The 18,531-nt window shown below is 40.0% G+C and overlaps 1 protein-coding gene and 1 long non-coding RNA gene across 4 annotated transcripts in view; one reads left to right on the top strand and one right to left on the bottom strand.

The window, feature by feature from the left end:
* The first annotated feature begins 1,495 nt into the window (after positions 1–1,495).
* On the top strand, positions 1,496–6,195 carry LOC112565708. Its single transcript, XR_003099478.1, has 2 exons — positions 1,496–2,418; positions 5,171–6,195. It is a non-coding gene; the product is annotated as an uncharacterized LOC112565708 (long non-coding RNA).
* LOC112565707 (AT-rich interactive domain-containing protein 2-like) overlaps positions 3,122–18,531 on the bottom strand; it is a 30,472-nt gene continuing 15,062 nt past the window's right edge. The window contains exons 16-21 of one of the 3 annotated variants that reach the window (XM_025241362.1): positions 12,359–16,115; positions 11,058–11,193; positions 10,712–10,897; positions 10,388–10,479; positions 9,712–9,787; positions 3,122–9,025 (exon numbers count right to left, since the gene is read on the bottom strand). In XM_025241362.1, coding sequence (XP_025097147.1) covers positions 9,727–9,787; positions 10,388–10,479; positions 10,712–10,897; positions 11,058–11,193; positions 12,359–16,115 — 4,232 coding nt within the window. In that variant the 3' untranslated portion in view covers positions 3,122–9,025; positions 9,712–9,726. The remainder of the gene's footprint in view (positions 9,026–9,711; positions 9,788–10,387; positions 10,480–10,711; positions 10,898–11,057; positions 11,194–12,358; positions 16,116–18,531) is intronic. The other 2 variants (XM_025241363.1, XM_025241361.1) reach the window with 2 other exon arrangements.

Below are 18,531 nucleotides of genomic sequence, written 5' to 3' on the forward strand. Positions count from 1 at the left end.
TTTTTTTTTTTTTTTTTTTTTTTTGACCATCCTCCTCTTCCCTAAACTCCATGCAGGTATCTGTCTAAAATAGACGCAATTTGCTTTGCTGGCAATGGTCAACAAGGAACTATCCAGCGATTCCTCTTGACCTCCGCGATCTTATTTTCTGATAATGAAGCTATCGTCGAGAAGAACCACCCTCTTGAAAAGTGGATTCCGTTGCGGTTTAATGAGGGTATAGTCAAATATGATTCGGTATCTTCTTCCACCATGCCTTTGACCGTCTGTAGTTTAATTCTATCAGCGACTGCTGCGGCCATCCTCAGCCGTCTGATGTAAAGGTAGCCTAATTTCACCTGCCATTACCTTTGTGTTCTGGCGCCTTGTTGACCGCAGTCGAGTGGGAGGAAGGGGAAAGTCTCTGTTGTCAACAGGCACACGACGAAGATACTGTCTAGCCGCTGCTTTTCATCGTGTATCGTATCTGTTTGCTCTAATTGAGGTACTTTCTATTTTCCTCTCCCTTTTCTCCCGCTTTCAAACATATTATTGTAATTAATTGCATCCTTATCCACAAGCTTCATCTTTGCGCGTAATTTGAACGATTTTTCTTAGAAATTTCAGTTTGCTCTATTTTTAAATGTTAGTCTTCACCGGCTTCTAGCAAAATTGTTTGAAGAGACTATTAAAATAGTTCTTTTTATATTTTTTTTCCAATCGAGAATTGTAGATAACACTTGGCACTAGTAATTGTGTGACGGCTTCTGTTATCCATGATCGCGAACTAAGTAACACTCCATTACACTTTTGAAACAGGCACCTTTCTCTCCGTTTTCGGTTTATAGATAAATGTTATTATAGATTAGCTAGCGTATCCTTTTCAGAAAATAATTGTTACTGCCGACAGTAACATTAAAACATTACACGTCAATACAGATTAAAAATAACATCTACATTCAATTCTTGCTTTCCATTTGTAATCATTCAGACTAATAGAAACTCTCACTAGTAATAAAAAAAATATATGTACGCTTTCACATTGTCAATCAAAATAGAAAAAAACATCAATTACCGTTAATCTTTCTGATAAATTATTATTCACTAAAACAAATGATTCATTAATTGTTATTCAATTGTATACAGCAGTGATGCCCAACCTTTTTCGGCCTGCGGGCCATATCCATTTCGGACAGCCGTGTCGCGGGCCACTTCGCCGCAAAAATACAAAAAGGAAAAAAAATAGAGCAGATACCATTTTTTTAATTAGAAACAAGTTGTACTTACCATTAATTATGTAGTAATTAGTGGGATATTTGAAGTTGTTTACCCGAAACCAACTTCTGAATGTCCGGCCTCATCGTAGAGACATCAAGTCGGAGCACTGAATCGAAATGTTCGTCCATCGAAAAAAAGATTGGGAAACGCCCCTACGTGGGGATAAATACTTCTTCTTCCTTTTTTTTTTTTTTTTCGTTTTTTTAATGTCTTTTTTTTTATTACTAACATGCCGATTTCCTGCACTGTGGGCAGAAGTTTCGCGGGCCGGATGGCACCGCGTCGCGGGCCGGACATGGCCCGCGGGCCGTAGGTTGTGCATCCCTGGTATACAGTAACACAAGCTGGATGAAATTGTCTTGTAGGATACCTTTGTGTGTGAGTACAATTTTTTCTTAATTAGTGCATTTATGTTTTGTATAATAAAAATATAAGTTGGGGGGTTTGTGTGGGGAGAGGGTGGTTGCTGCGCGCGCATGCATATGAATGTGGATGTGTGTTAAACGAGGCTTATATTATGACAATGACAATATTGGCCAGACATCATAAACAAGTTCCTGTTGGATCCAACCTCCTGTCCGTCAAAGAGATCATTGCAGTCTTCAAACATTGCCGTGACAGGTATCAATATCAACCGTCATCCAGGTGACGAAAACAGCTCCATGAACCTAATTTTTCATACTCTTGGCTGAAGGGCCATGGCTGGCCGGTTTTGTGGCTGCTCGTTTCTTTTCAAATGTCTTCTCTAAGCCATCAGTACCTCGTGATATTTCCAGGCCTATAATCACAGTTCACCCAAAGGTCGGGACTGATTAAATACCTCTTTTTATATCTTTTAAAAAAATCCTTGTCGTCCATAACCACCCACTCCACTTCTTAAGACACTGGCACAGAAAGATTAAGAAACATGTCAAGAGACTTATTGCAATTTCTCTCGAGATATAACCTAATCGATGCGAACTTTCGACCTAGCAGCTCGTGATAGCCCTGCCCTCGACCTGACGGCTCTGATGATTAGTGCCCTTGACTGTGGAAAAAGAGGTGGCGAGTTCGAGGCCCGGTTTGGGTCTGTGGCTGGCATAGTCTCCTGCCCACACAGCAGCTTTATCAGCAGACACTGGCGCCTGATTTATCTGATAATGGAATGACAATCGGATGATGGTAAGGTTTCATCTTCTCCATCCCGGTGAATTACTTATTAGTTTCTTTTCGAGGTTATCCTTTTTACTTTTGGAGATGCGGATAGCCAAGTGCTGGTGTGGGTGGTGTCCACGCCTGGAGGTGTGTCGATTCAATACCTGCTGGTTGTATCCAATAATCAAGTGAACCGCTGGGGGGTGGGGTTAGAGTTAATGGAGCATGAATAAAGAACACAGTGTGTGTGTGAACAAGTTGCGCACCATTTGCATTTTAATCAAGGAGTTTCGGATTTCCATTCCCACATCTGAGGGCGGCCTGGTGGGACAACGACTAACACCTGCCACCAATACAGTGAAGGATGGCTGTTCTGGGTTCAGCTCTCGCCTCACCCACGTTCTTTCTCTGCATGTGGCAGCTGTTTACAGGTCTGGCTGACTTGCCGTGATATGGACTTAGTTGCTGGCCCAAACACCTATTCCCCCTCCAACCCACATCCACTGAACCTGGTTTGAGACCAAACCTTGACAACTTGACTAGCCCGAGATGTGGCTCAGGACTAAAAAGCTGCTGCAACATTCTATCGACTTGACAGTAAAATGTTCATTTCTGACCCAGATGTGAAGAGGATTATCTGCAGTCTTTGCAATCATGTCTACCAGTAGTGTTTACTCTAATCACATCCACTTTCTTCTTCAATCTGTCACACAATCACATAAATCCAACATTTACCACAAAAGAAAATATTTACTTTAAAAAAAAACAATATTCATGAAACAATGACACAGAGGGCCTCCACTGTCATCTTCATTAACAATATTGTAATAGCAATGGTAGTTTCTCTAAAAATGCTGCTACCAAAATTCTGCTTGAACGTTTTTTCCAACAATGGAACATTATAAATACATGTATCAATGGCGTTTACAAGAAGGTAAAACAAAAACTGAAATTGCTTATGATTAGTAAACAAGTATGCAATTCAAACATTTCATCTTGCTCACTATGACATCAAAAACATAAAACAGGAATGATTATGGCTACTCTGGCATGATCCCTTGGCCACACATTCACCAAGCCATTTTCCACCAACCTCATTCAACATTTACAAGAAACTATGCACTCCTCACATTATATGCATACACACCCTGATCTATAGGCACACGTGCATAACAAAATAACAACTTGATCATGTGTGGCCTTTTTTCCGGGTTTATTTCCTTATTAGCTGTGGGACATTTTATGAGCAAATCTTCCACAGCTCTTTTCCATCTTCTCTATTTTGCGTGGTCTTTGGCAATCGTGAATCTAAGGTAAACTGTACAGCTTCATTATTGTTGTAAGCAAATTTCCACAGATGTTGTTTTAGTGCAGAATTTACATTTCTGAAAAATTTACCAGATTTTGTTCCCTATCTTCTCTATTTCAACAAACTTTATGCAAGTTGCATGCAGAATATAACAAAACTTTGCTTGTGAACCAGGAATAAATGAGGCCACTACTTCTCAAGGCCATCCACCTCTGGTATCACTTTTCTGGAGATGGCTCTAGATTGGCAAGCAACTGGTAAAACAGAGCATTGGTGACTCTAAAGCAATGGGATTCTCAATTTGTAAGTTCACTCTCATTCCTCCCCAATCCTACGAAAAAAAATAAAAGTTACAGAATATCTAACAAAGTGTAAGATTATTGATCTCCTCATTTTCCCCAATTAGCAGCTAGCACCTATGACATTAACAAGTGACAGTAACTCCTTTCAATACCAAATAGCTATGCTGCAGCAATGTGAAATACTGTTACTTTATACACTGCCTATGCCAAAATTTCTAAATTTAGAATGGTGTAAGACATGCTTAAATTATTCTTAGAATGATCTTGTAAAGTCTTGTCTCAAGAGAGGGGATCAAACAAAGGAGGCAAATATATAACCGTTCCTCTACGACTCAAGTTCATGGTGCCTGTAAACACTAAATAGTGTCACAAATAGAATCAACATATCTGAGAGGATCAAAATGCAAGCAGCAGAACTGTTGAGTTTCTTTTACACGTAGTCTTTGTTTTAAGAAATTTTCACCCTGCTTGCATTGTTCTACAGTCAAGAATGACATCAAAGTTATTATTTTAATGTGTCCTAATTGTTTCAAATGTCAGATGTAGTAAAACAGAATCTTCTGGAGGTGGTCCTGTTTTGTTATTTTAGACCAGTAACACTGATGTGTGATGCATCGCAAGTATCAAAGAAAAACCAGCCAGCATGGACATACAGTTGTTCCGGTCTGACTTTAAGACATCTGCAAACTGGATTCATGGTCATTATCAGCCAAACTCGAAAAGAATTTAAAATATTGATTTGCTTGTGAAGATCTCAGTCCAGGAAGAAGTTCTGATTATCATAGCTGACTGGTGATCCCTATAAAAAAACTAAAATGCTGCAACATGTGCGTGAAGGACATCAAGGCATCGTCAACTGTGCATTTTTATCGACACAGAGCATATGGCAGCCAGGAGTTTCAAAACAGATTGAAGTGCTCATTTAATTTTTTTTCTAGTTATGATTTTTTTTCAAAATTGACTATCATCCTGAAACTAACTCAAACACCAGCCAACCCATGGAAGGGACTAGGCTGAGTTGAAAGGACCTGGTGGGGGACCTTTTTTAAAGCTGGATTGCACTAGCACACTTCATTAAGATAAAGCATATCTTTGCAAGTAATTGTTCTCACAGACAAGTTTGGCCAAAGTTCGCCATAAATAAACTTTAAAAATTCAACTGTTTCAGATTCACTCAACAGCAGCCCTCATCACCACCAAGTAGGGAAAGAAGGGCAATGCAGACTGTAAAGAACACTGCACTTTGAACTTCAGAGCAACACCTCTATGCCATGGATGGAATCCAGCAGAGCTGTTGATGAGAAAGTAGCTCCACCAACACAGGATGTTCCAGAAAAGGGAGATCTGGATCAGTTTCAGAAAACAAACACCCGAAGCATCAGCAAAAGAAATATGACAGACAGCCAGGGATGTGAAACCTTAGATAAGAAAGTACTGTAGGTCAAGACCACACAAGATGAAGCAAACGTAAACACAACAAGATTATACACAGTACAAGCGAAAGATGAAAGAAGAAATAATTTTTGTTGCAGTAGCATGAAGCCAAGTAGTCCAGGTGTAATTCCCAGAGCAGAGGAAAAGCCATGAATGAGATACAGGACGATGATGACACAGATGCATTTCACATTAAATGCAAAGGAAATCAGAGGCACCTGTAGCTCACAGCCAGGCATGGTCCACAACAGATATGGCCAAAAAATTTAAGCTGCCAGATTAATGTACTGAAAACTGTTTTAAAAACAAAACAGATTATTAAATTGTTGCATGTTTTCAAACATTGTTTTCCAAAGCTCAGTAAAGGGTATATAAAATCACTTTGGACGATTCCTCTATGATTAAAGCTTGTGTCTACAGTTTAAGATCTGTAGCATCTGCAGACACCATGAACTAAACGGTCCCTCCATTACCTTTCCCTGAACCCCCAATCAGTGCACACACACACACAAAAAACACCCATGGCACAACCAGAAACGTCCTTAACCTCTTGTTAGCACCATAAACATGCCACATGCACTGACCATAACATTAAACAGCTTGGAATGAAACAGGCTCATAAGTACAAAATCTTCTCCATAAAAGATAACTGTCGGGTACCTGCCACAAAATCTGCAGACAAGCACAGGTCTGTGTTTGAAGTGTACTGCACATACCAGTCCATGACTACTTAATGCCCCTTTTATAGTTTGTTGCACTAAAAACAAGTCTAGTGGGACATCAGTTAGTACCTGTTGCCAATACGGTGGGACTGGCTGTCCTGGGTTCAGATCTTGTCTCAGGCATGCTGTTCTCTACATGTGGTGCCTGTTTACAGGGCTGGCTCCTTTTACTGTGACATAGCCTTAATTGCTGACTAGGGATAAAACACCAATTTCCCAATCCCTTTGAAAGCTTTGCCCTGTAAGGAGTTTACTTTCGATTTTTTTTTTTTTTGTTCTTGAAAAAGGAGAAACTGACAAAAAAATCTCTTGGTAACTTTCACTGCGAACTACAAGGTGATCAAAGTATTCTTGATGGCATTTCACTACAGCTGCAGTGACACTGATATTAGTTTTCTGCTCTTTCTCTTGTCATGTCACAAACCACTACATATGACCAACCATTCTAATCATTACAATGAGATACAATAGAAGGAATACAACAGATCCCAAAAGCCAATCTTGGTTGTATCACACACACCCTCCTAACAATGGTGAAAGGCATGGATCATTGGTGGGAAAGGGAGTAGGATAACTGATGTGCAACAAGTACAACAACCACAGGCACCAAAACAAACCCTATGTTCAAGATTCTATTCTTGCAGATTAATAATAAACCATCTATGAATTTCACTTAACTTTGATTCACTACAGTAAAAAACCGACTTCATATTTTAAATAACTTTTCCAAGGTCACACTTAAAGCAGACTCTTTATGGAGATGAGAGAATTAGCACTACAAAGATTGTTCCCCCTGTCTACTAAGAAAGAAAATGTTGCTTGCTTTCATGAACTTTAACCAATGTTTCTTTGGTGAAAAGCATGTCTTTCTGAAGATCAAATGATTACTAATGCAATTCATGAAATTATTTAGGCAAAAAATCAAATATGGCATGCCATAAAGAAGCAAAAAGAAAATATTAACTCTGTCCATGGCATCACACAGAAATGTATACAAATGCTAAAACAACATGTGGCAATCTTCAATTATTGCTGAAGCTACGTCCTGCTCTTAAACTGGTAGAATGCCTTATACACAGCAATGAAAGTGAAATAGCCAAAATGGTGCATTTAAGTGCCACTTCCGACTCAGGTTACAGATTCTGTTGCACAGTCAATCCTTCAGTCAACATACTTCAAGTTGCAGAACTAGGCATAAACTTTTATGACAATTGGTGTGTATTAAGAAAATCAACAGCTACCAGATAGCTCTCTACGTATTTTGTAAAATGAAGTGCTAAATTAACGCAAACACATGACCCAAACAAGGATGGGTATTTGGAGGTGGGAGAGAAGAAAACTGAAATAAAAAGATCAAAAGGGAAAATTAATCTAAACTGGACTAATGCAGACATTAATTTCATAACGGATATCCTCCGATCAAAAGCCACTGTCAGTGCTGCTAGCTTCAATCATTTCATTCCTTCATAAAATTTTAAAACTGATGCAAAGCTGAGATTGTGCAGGCACCAAATTATGCTGCAACAATATAAAAATGTTAAAACTCTTATCATTAGTATAAACTATGAACAATTATTTTATAAAAAAAATTCTCTGTAAGCATTTTGGCTTATTCCACCATGCTGTCTTTAAAGAATAATTCTATAGTTTTCTGGTAAATCTGCTGATTAGCTGTTTATGCAAACCACAGACTCATTCTTTCTGCTTGAAAATATCTATAACACCATACATGAATGAAAAAAAAAAGTAAAAAAAGAAGTTTGATCTCTCTCAACCCCAGTCACCCCCTGCCTCAAATTTTACTTTCTTTCTTTCTCTTTCTCACGCGCACACAAAGATTCATTTGAAGGAAGAACAATCCATATACATATACACCTAGGATCAGCAGAACTTCAGTTTTACAACTTCATCTAAGCAGCTATTCAAAAAGTCTTTTTTACTCTCCACTTTCTCATTTAAAGGAAAACACTGAAAAGGATAAATATAAAAAGAGGCAGTTATATTCAGAGCCTGTTCTGCAAGGTTTAGTGGTATTATACAATATAAATACATCCATATCAAGAGATAAAAAGAAACCTCTGTACAGTTTTGAACATGGAGGCATAAGTTTGTGTGCCCTCCCCCTCCCACCCCCAATCAACCAACCAACCAACCAAAAAAGCAAAAACAAAAAGTACATCAAAGTTTCTGAGAGGAGAAGTGTTGAGCAGGGAAGATACCTAAACCATTTCCTGCTGAGCTTTGGACATGATCATGCATGTAGGCACTACCTGCACACCTCTGGGTAGACCCCAAAAAAAATGCATCACGACATTTTTAACTGGTCATCAATTTCCTTCACTGATGACAGTAGCTGCTCTCCGAAAGTTTCTCGTCATGGAGACCAGCAAAGCACGTTTGCCTGGCATATCCTCAGCAACCCAGTAAGCTTGCCTGACATGCTCTTAGCAATGCGCAACAAGCAGTTCACATGACTGCACACCTAGACAGAAAATCTACATGATGTCCAAAAGGGATTCCGAGGTGTGTGTATGCACTTTGACGAGCCGACTGCAACAGGAGATAATGATCTGCATTTGCTGTGACCCGTGCTGGCTGCATCAGTCACAACTGTCTTTGGTCCCAAGTCAAAGCAACACAAAATTTTTCTTTTTTTATTTATTTTTTAACTTGCTTGGTCATGAAGTCAGCAGCAAGACAGTATATGGGATCACAGGAAGAATCAGGAGGGATGGGATATGCACTGAAATGACTGGCAGATCTAGGTGTCGTGAAGAATCTCCCACAGACAGTTGGCCAGGGCTGTGGATGACTCCACTGCACTCATGGTCACATAGCTCAGGTGTCTCTCCCAGCGCTTTATTAAGCTGCATATGCACAACATAGCAATAGTTAATGCAGTTGAACAGCAAGATTAAAAAAAAAGTAAATAAATAAAAATTAGGAAGGAATAAGACGATATGACATCTTCATCCTATATGCCCTGAATGCTGACAGATACTATTTGCAACAAATGAAAATTACCCAACCACATTAATGAACTGTTACATTTCTACCTGTACCTAAATACTTTAAAAACAAGCAAATTTTTTAAAATCCATTTCTTACTAAGATGAAAATAATGATAATGAGTATAAACTGCTTTCCAAAAACAAGAAAATATTTTAAATCCATTTCTTACTTAGATGAAAATGATGATAATAATGAGTATAAACTGCTTCCCCTCAGACATGAAAAGTAACTCAGATAATTCTATAAGCTTTTCAGTCATGCAGTTTCCCCAACTACTTAAACTTAATAACATTTTGAACATTTTCTGAGGATGTCTAAAACAAATAAGTTTGAATTATGTTTAAGTTCTGTTTAAACAATACATCTTGGGATTAAAAGACTTATCATTTTAGTAAATACATGCAAAAAAGAACAGGAAATTCCAAGGCTCAAATTTCAACCAAAATCTCTTAAAAATTTCAACAAGCAATAACAGCAATAACTCCTTTATAAAGATATGTTTGCACTGTTAAAAAACACGGAAAATAATCTTTTCACATACTTTTTTAAAGTAAATTTATGTCAAACAGGGCAAGTGATGTCTCCAATAAGGTGAGAGAGGTCTCATTTTTAACTCCCTGGTAAGCAAAGATACAATGCTGCAATGTGATAAAAGGGAGCAAATTCACGCTCCATTCAGAGTAGTTTGCTCTCTGAATTATCTCCTTCTGACCACTTCTTAAGTATCCGATGCACTTTTTCTATTTGAAAGCAGCGGAAAAAATACTGCGACAGCTGACTGCCTGTTATTCACTTTGATTTTGATTTATCATTAAAAAAATTCAAAGGGGCTTTGAATGGAATAAGATATTGTACTAGTTACTGTGGGTTTTTTGGTTTATCCTCATTATTGCCCATCTATATTTTGATCTACTTTTTGTGTCAAACTCTGAAAACACTTTTATATCAGCATAATATGTGCCATACAAACTGCATTATTATTATATTATTGAAGCTTTAATGACTGAATATCTCACTATTTTTAGGAAAGCATTATTCCAGGTCTTATTTTACATTTCAGACTTTGTTTAAATGGTACAGTTTAATGATGTACTCGCACAAACGCACACACATGTATATATATAACCACACATTGAATGTATATATTGTTTATAATATAATGTCAAAATTAGACTTTATTATGCTTCAATAGTAGGCCTTTCAAGACAAACACTAACCTTCTCCCATGAGAGGAGTAGCGTGCAAGGTTCCTTAAAATGAGGGCTGAAGTAAAACGAATATGTTTGGTGACTGGACCTTCACCAGGTTCCTGTACCAAAAGCAAAGGAAGTCAAATTTTTTATTAATAAAAGTGAAAACTTCAATTTTTCTGAAGATCAAAATTATGTTGTAGGCGTCTATAGCTATAAACCATTAGAGTTATAGTTTGTAATTCATCTTCAAGAAGAGTTAAAAATCTACAAAGCTTCTTTTCAAGAGCATAAAATAAAGAAATAATAAAAGTTTTGCCATGAGACTTTAAGCATACCACAATAACTTACAGAGAACTCAGCAAATGGTGGTCGGATGTGGAAACGTTTTATAGCCTGGATGGCAGCGTCTGGTGGGTACACCAGAGCCGGGGCAGGAGCAGGATTTGCTGGACTCTGGGGGCTTACTCCTGCCTGGACTGCTTGGAATCTTCTCTGGCTGGCAGCTCGTAAAGCCATTTCAGCACAATGGTGATCCTGTCAAATGTAATGACATACCAGCCGACATTCCACAAAACAGATTACACTAATACAAATCACAATGATTTTATGAAATATCTCAAATGCTTGTAATCCATGACAGGCAAAATGTTATAGATGTATTATGATCAAAAAACAACTGTGCAAAGTAAGCCACCTGTACATGCGTGACCATTGACCATTTCTTCCTTTGAAGAGGTTCACAACCTTCCCACCGGCAGACACCATCCGCAGCAAAAGGGATGTGAATTTTCATGACATGGATGAAGACTTGGCGAGCATTGTCGAAACACCTGCACAGCCATTGGACTTGCATAACTACTATGTCCCCACAGTGAAAATGCAAACATGTACATCTAATTCTTTGTCTAACATTACTACACAATTCTAAAACTGTTATATTAAGAACCACATAAATACCTTTTTTTCAATTTATCCAGTTAAATTTATCACAAGGTATTAGCTTTCCAAAACAAGTATCTTAATATTTTGCTATAAATTGTACCTAAAAATATGTTGAAGATGTATTATATATTTGTCTTTGTAAATAATTATACTTACAGATTTAATATTCACTGCATAGCTTAGACAATCAACTAAAAACACAATTTCTGACAAATAGAGACTCTAAACAGTAAACCAATTCAAAATAGTAATTTCATAATAACCATTTTCTGATGTTCTACCACAAAAGATGCCTTGTTAACATTATGTTAAACTTAAAATAAGAAACCAGGAAATAATACAGAGCAACAAAAGGATTTCGTCTAAGATGTGCCCAGTGGTCTGGCATACAATTTCTTTGAACTGTTTATTTTCATTTACGTTCAACTATTTATTCAATGATTTCAACTGTGAATAATGGTAAAACGCAGCCCTCAACTACCAAACGCCACATTCTTTAAATGGGGAAGACCAAAGTGGGCCTAACAAAAATGCTTTGACATGTATATTAAGGCCAAATTCCATTACCACCAATCTGGTCTCCATCCTGCTTCTCTCTGATATTTTAAAAATGCATCATTATTTAAAGGCTACCAGTAACTTAAGCAGTCATTTTCAAATTACTAGGTTCAGTCTCCACAAGATACTAATATGCGTGCCTCCCCCCCCCCAAAAAAAAAGAATAACCCTGATCTGTTTGCAAGATACAACACCTTCAGCTCTTTAGTCATAGGCTCACAGTTTCTGTGATATCACTAAGCTTCTGTGAAAGTAAGGCTTGCTGTTGCAGCAACGCGTTATTTACATATGCTTCAAAGCTCAGTCTCCATGCTTCATAGGCATCATCAACTTAACAGGTTAACTACTCTTTACATATACTTTTTCAAAAATGTACTTTTGGGAAAAGCAAATGACAGTGATGCATTCTGTTGTCAAAATATGATATGAGAAAGAACCGTCTTATTTGGATCAAAAATTTAGCAAGAAAAAATAAATGTACTGATTTTACTTTACCTCCTGCAGCTGGCCCACTCGCACATGTAATCGGGTACAAAATGTGTGGCAGGGGAAGAAGGCATGGCTTCCGTATTGCTGCTGCTGCTTTTCTTCTTCTTGGACTTGGAGGGTGGCTTGTTCTTCACTCCGACAGCCTTCTCACACTTAGCTGGCAGATTCTTGTCTAAGCCCTTTTTGTTATTTTTCTTTGTTCGTTTGGCACTCCCATTCTCAGATGTGGAACCACTGCCACAAGAGACAGCTGGCACTTCAGACAGCAAGGGAGCTGATGAGGAAGCCATAGCTGGTAGAGGATGGGAAAAGCTGCTAGTGGTGCTGCTGCCACCACTGAACTGGCCAGTAGTGGAATGTTTATCACTGCCAACTGAGTCGGCAATGGAGGAGGAGAAGCTGTCAGAGCTAAAGTCACTATCTTTGGAGCTATCTGGTGAAAAAAGCAGTCTTCCAACATCACAGGTTTTACTGCCATTGATCAGCATTCTGCTTCCTAGGACAGTTTCTGGAAGGTCTGTGGAGTCCATGCTGACTTCCTCCATGCTCATCTGCTTGACCAGCTCCCGGTCTCTGTGGGTGAGGGGAGAATCTATTCCATGTTCATCTTTCACCATCCCTGCATCCATGGTTCCATTCTGCTGACTACTGGCAATCAACCTGCCATGGAAATCCATCTGCAATTCCTTTGCATCAGCTTGCATGACAGCCTTCTCTCCAAGCCTAGGCACCCGCCACTCACTTGGAACAATGTCACCACACTCCTCTGTCAGACTTCCATTCTCTAGGTGACGCACAACACCATTCAGCTTAGCTGCCTTTCCAATTAAGTTGTTTACTTGCTCTTTGGACCATGCACATTCTTTCATGCTGCTTAAGCTGTCATTGCTTACTCCATTAGGCAAGTGCTCTTCATTCTGAACACCTGCTCTGGGAAAGTTCATGGGAGAAGGAGGAAGTTCACTGGACACTGAATCAGGGGATCCCAGAATACCATTGGGTTCCAAGGTGCTCAGAGAATTCATGCTCAGTTTGCTATCACCTAGTCCATTGCATTCCTTAACCTTGGAGACAGAAACAGTCCGGCTGCAGTTGTAAAGGCTGCTTTCCCTGCTTATTGGATCAACCCTGTGGATGGAGGGATCCCCAGCCTGTGTGGCACAGGACACAGTTGTGGTGGATACAGAGGCAGTTACACCAGACTGTGAGGCTGCTGGCAGTGGCAGCTGGGCAAGCAGGTGAGATTCCACAGTCTGAGAGGAAACTGTGTGAGGATGTATGCTGCCTGCCTTTGTGCTACCACCATAGGGGTTACCAGCTAAGATGGCCTGAGTGATGGACATGGGTGAGGATTGGATGAGAGGTACGGTGGCAGATGTAAATGATATAGATGGCAATGATGACTGTGATGGTGATGAGGTGAACGACAACCGATTTGTTGCCGTCTGATGTAATGAAAGAGAGTTTGCTGGAGATATAATAGCTGCTGGTGCCACTCTTGATGCCCCCTGTAAAGAAACAATTGCTGAAAATGAGAGTGGATTTTGAAAATTTGCCGCTGACAAGATAGGTGAATCTGTGCCCGTAGATGAGTCTCTACACGACTGTGCTGAACTTTTAGAGGCATCTAGCACAGAAGTCTCAGAAATATTGGACGGAGTAGTTAAGGCACAGTTAGAGGATAAGAAACCACTAGTGCCTTCTTGTATGTCTATGTTATCCATGCCCTGCGCAGCACACTCCAAGCCTGGCTGGGAGGATCCTTTAGAAATGTCTAATTCAATACCTCCCTGCAACTCAGGTCTTGAATTGTTTGAAATGATACTAGAGGAGGAAACTAAATCAACCTGTGATTGTGGGGCTAGTTTTGGCTTGATTGGGATCTGAGGTGAAGATGGACGTGAGCTGCCAGACATTTTGCTCTTTTGCAAAGGCTGCATGCCCACAGGATGAGGGGCTAAAGGCCTCTGACTAGAGGAACTGGATGTGGATGATAAAGGATTTGGGATGATGGTACGGTATGCACCTGGCTGGGCACTCGACTGGTGAGATTCCACGGAAGTCTGAACCACAGAGGTGGGCACCAAAGTGCTGGTGCTGAAAGTAGTGTGTCCTCCAGCCACCTGTGTTGCCGTGATTTGGGGCAAGCTGTAGATAGGCAACTGGATCTGAAAGGTCTGAACCACACTCTGTGGCTGTTGCTGCTGCTGCTGAAAGTGCAACTGCTGTGACGTGTGAACCTGAAGTGGCTTCTGGGCCTGGAACTGCAGCTGCTGCACAGGCTGGTGCAAAATCTGTTGCAGGGTGGGCTGTGGCTGGATCACAAGCTGCTGCTGACCAGCCAGCTGCTGCTGCAGGATGAGGGGTTGCCGCAGCTGTGGAGACCTCAGTTGCAGGTGCTGCTGCGTCTGCAGCAGCAGTTGTTGTTGCTGGGGCTGAATGACCAGCTGTTGTGGTTGCAGCTGCAGGGTCTGGGCCTGCTGTGCTTGGACTTTCTGATGCAGGTGAAGCTGCTGAGCACCCATTTGCTGAATCTGCAGCACCTGCTGCACCTGTACCTGAGGCTGCTGCACCTGTACCTGAGGCGGCGGCTGCTGCTGCTGCAGCTGTGACGACTGCAGAAGGTTCTGACACTGAGGCTGCAACTGTGGCTGAAGCTGGGTGTGCAGACGATGCTGAAGCTGCAATTGAGAAGGTGGCTGTTGCTGAAGCTGCAGCTGAGTCTGAAGCTGAAGCTGTGAAGGTGGCTGAGGTTGAAGCTGCAGCTGAAGCTGAGGCTGTAGCTGTGGCTGGATCTGCTGCTGTCCCTGAAGATGCAGCTGTGGTTGTTGGGACTGGGATTGTTGCAAAGCTTCCTGAACCATCTGCACCATTTCTGTACCAAGCTGGAGGGTGGTCTCTGCATCAAAAGGAGGGGGACTTTCACTGGGTGTGACGTTGCCCCGCACCATATTCTGGCAAAGTTTCTTTGCCAACAGGCTCTTGATAAGATTAGTGTCATTGTTCTGGTCCACACATACCACAGGTGCTTTACCTGCATTTGCAGTGTCTCCCTGGAGGGCTTGGTGAATAAGAGGAAACTGCTGACCAGGACCAGGAGCAGGCACAGAGGCTGAATGGATACCCATGGTACCCGATGCAGAAGGCATGCAAATGGAAAAGGGGACCTGAGTGGATGCACACGTCACAGTAACAGAAGAAGAAGAAGCCATAGTTGATGCTATGTTTGTGGTGGCAGCAAGTGAAGATGGCTGCACAAACACCTGGTCACAACCTGGATGCACAGATGCTGTAGGAATCTGAGGAGCAGGTGCTACCAAATGCTGCTGCAGCACCGACACCGCCCGAGGTCCTGGCAGGCTAGGCTGTAGTGTGGGGCGTGGTGGGTTCATACTGACTGGCTTTGGGCTGACACAGCCCGGTCCTGGCCCTGACGGAGGCATGGGAGCTATCAACCGCTTTTTGGCCCCTGTCTTGCCACCCCCGTCTGCTTGCTTGGGTGTTGCAGTCTGCATCTTGTTACTGCTGCTACCTGTGGTAGACTTTGCTGTTGGTGGAATGCTTGAAGTACCTGTGTGAAGAAGCTGATGTTGTAATGATAGTCGGGGTGGTTCCATAAGGCGTTGCCGCAGAGTGGGTGTTTGCGTAAGAGGTGAGGCTGCCGATGAGGCAGAGGGGGTGGAGGTTAGGGCTATCTGAGACCAGTTAGCTGTACCCACAGGCAGAGGGCCCCGAGGTGAGTTCACACTATATGGTTTAGAAACTGAAAACAAAAGAACAGAAGAAAAACCACAAGGCTGCAACAACAATGCCACAACAGTCTAGCCAACTACATCTGTACAACATGAACAATCTTATCTCTCTTGGTAACTAAATGCAAGGGACGTTGTAAAAGATGCGTTTTTAGCAAAGGACAATAGAAGGTAGTAAGCACTTAAAGAAATAAACACAAACACATGCAGCATGCAGAATTATTAAAAGTAGCAAAATAAATGTCAAAACTTAATACTCAGCATAACACATTAAAAATAGGTGAATTATAACCTCTTCAAACAAATCAAAACTAAAAGGTATTAAGAAGATATCATTAATCAGGTAAACAAAAGGTTAGAATGCATAATATGCACTGATATTTTCAAGATATTCTTGGTAACTTGTAGTCATCATATTTTAGGGGAAATGTGTAAGGAAATTTGTTTGCCATAGCCCTACAAAAAACAAAAACTGGCAGTGTAATCAACACTCATTCAACATGTAAAAAATTCAACCTTGGAAAGCAAATATAGACAAAAGCATTAATTTTTTTGCATCTGTAGAAGATAGTCTGATACAGCACAGAAAATGGCAAGCATATTTAACATTGCAATAATAAATGACATGCAGTTCTTCCTTTGACAAATTGTGTAAATTGGTGATCAGCTCTTTATAAGACAAAAATAACTTTTGTTTTACCATAACAAATTAGACCATAACCAAGACTAATACAGTAAAGCGAACTCAACATCATTTCAAGTATTAGATCAAGTTGTTTTTTTTATTATCTTTACTGCCATGATGTGAGGATGAAACTAAGATCACCGACATTATCTACTATCCATATTTTATGCTGTGAATGATGGAGGTAAGTTAAGTGGTTAGAGATCACACTTTTCTCAGGGGCAGCTTTTTGTAAAGAAGTTTTCATAATCTCTCCCTGCCTTACTTTCCCCATACCTAGAAATTCTTTGCACCACACAAGTATCAAAACTGTGCACCTCTAGGATCGGAATTCTGTAACCACTAGGGATCTGCTTTCCCAAATAAGATGCTCTGCATTACCATTCCCTTTCCTTCCCAATTCGCAACGGTTAGCGCCTGTCACCAATACAGTGAAGGTTGGCTGCCCTGAGTTCATTTCTCGTCTCGGGCACGCTGTTCTTTCTCTGCACGTGGCATCTGTTTACAGGGCTGGCTGCTTGCCGTAATATAGCCTTAGTTGCTGACACGGCGTAAAACACCAATTCCCCCCCCCCTCCCAAATGTCTAATATGCCTTCATATTGTTTGGTTGTATTTCATCTCCTACACTCACTATTAGTACGACAACTTCGGCATGTTGCAGTATGTTATTAGATATTAGTAACTACAGGCTATTAGTTTGTTTTCTGACTTGGATATTTACTGCTTGAAAGCACTTTTTTGTCAAATAAGACTGAGATTTTTGTGTGCATTCCATTCAAAATTTTAATTAACGCAACAGGGAAAAAATATAATAAAAAGAACAATCTATGGAAATGCTTTTGTTTTAAAATATTTAATTTTTATGTTTATAGGATGTTAGCATGAGAATGTTTTTTTAATGTCACACATTAGATTCATTTAAACAGATTTCAAGTAAACAAAATAAATGTTTTACTGCTCTAATAAATGTTTTATATTTGAAAAAAGTGATCTTTCTAAATTGGAGTAAATCCTGTTTGTCTAGTTTTAATTTCTTTAAATTTATTATGTACGTAGAACACACACAACTGGCTTTTGGGGGTGTTAAAAAGAAAAATCCTCCCATCATGTGAAAACGTTAAAATAGCTTTATGAGGTAAAGAAAATGCTTATTACCATTTCCTCCAAGACCAAAGAAAAACAAACAAGATGCAACACTTTATCCAAAATGTAAAAATTTGCTTCTTTTCTTTCTGCTATAATTTTTAGTTCAGGCAATAAAAAAGGACTATGTTATGAACCTCTTGCAAGATTTATAAAGAAAGCAAGCCACTAAGAGAAAACAAATGTTACAGCAAGCAACCAGTGAGCTACACGCCTGCAGCTACTTTGGAATGAAGGTGAACATAGTTTCTTCTTAAGTCTACCATACCCATGACTTGAGTAGTAACTATGGGCACATCAAAAAAGGTTTGTCTGAGTTGATTCAGTTACACTTTACTAATCTATGACACCTCGTTACTTTTGTACTCATTGACTCGAATGCTAGTTTGTTCTCAACTATATTATTACTGTTAATTCACAATGAAGCAAGAGAAACAAAGCCTGAAGTCAAAACATCACTAAAAGCATTAATAAAATGCATGCTGACAAAAATAAATCCTAGTTTTTCAGGCAAGGGACAAAACATACTATTTTTTTAAATCAAGCTCACTATTTTAATTTAGCTGCACAACAGCTAAAATAGCAAATCATCAAAAA

This window comes from Pomacea canaliculata, linkage group LG6 (genome assembly GCF_003073045.1).
Source record: "Pomacea canaliculata isolate SZHN2017 linkage group LG6, ASM307304v1, whole genome shotgun sequence".
In the NCBI taxonomy this organism is placed as follows: domain Eukaryota; kingdom Metazoa; phylum Mollusca; class Gastropoda; order Architaenioglossa; family Ampullariidae; genus Pomacea; species Pomacea canaliculata.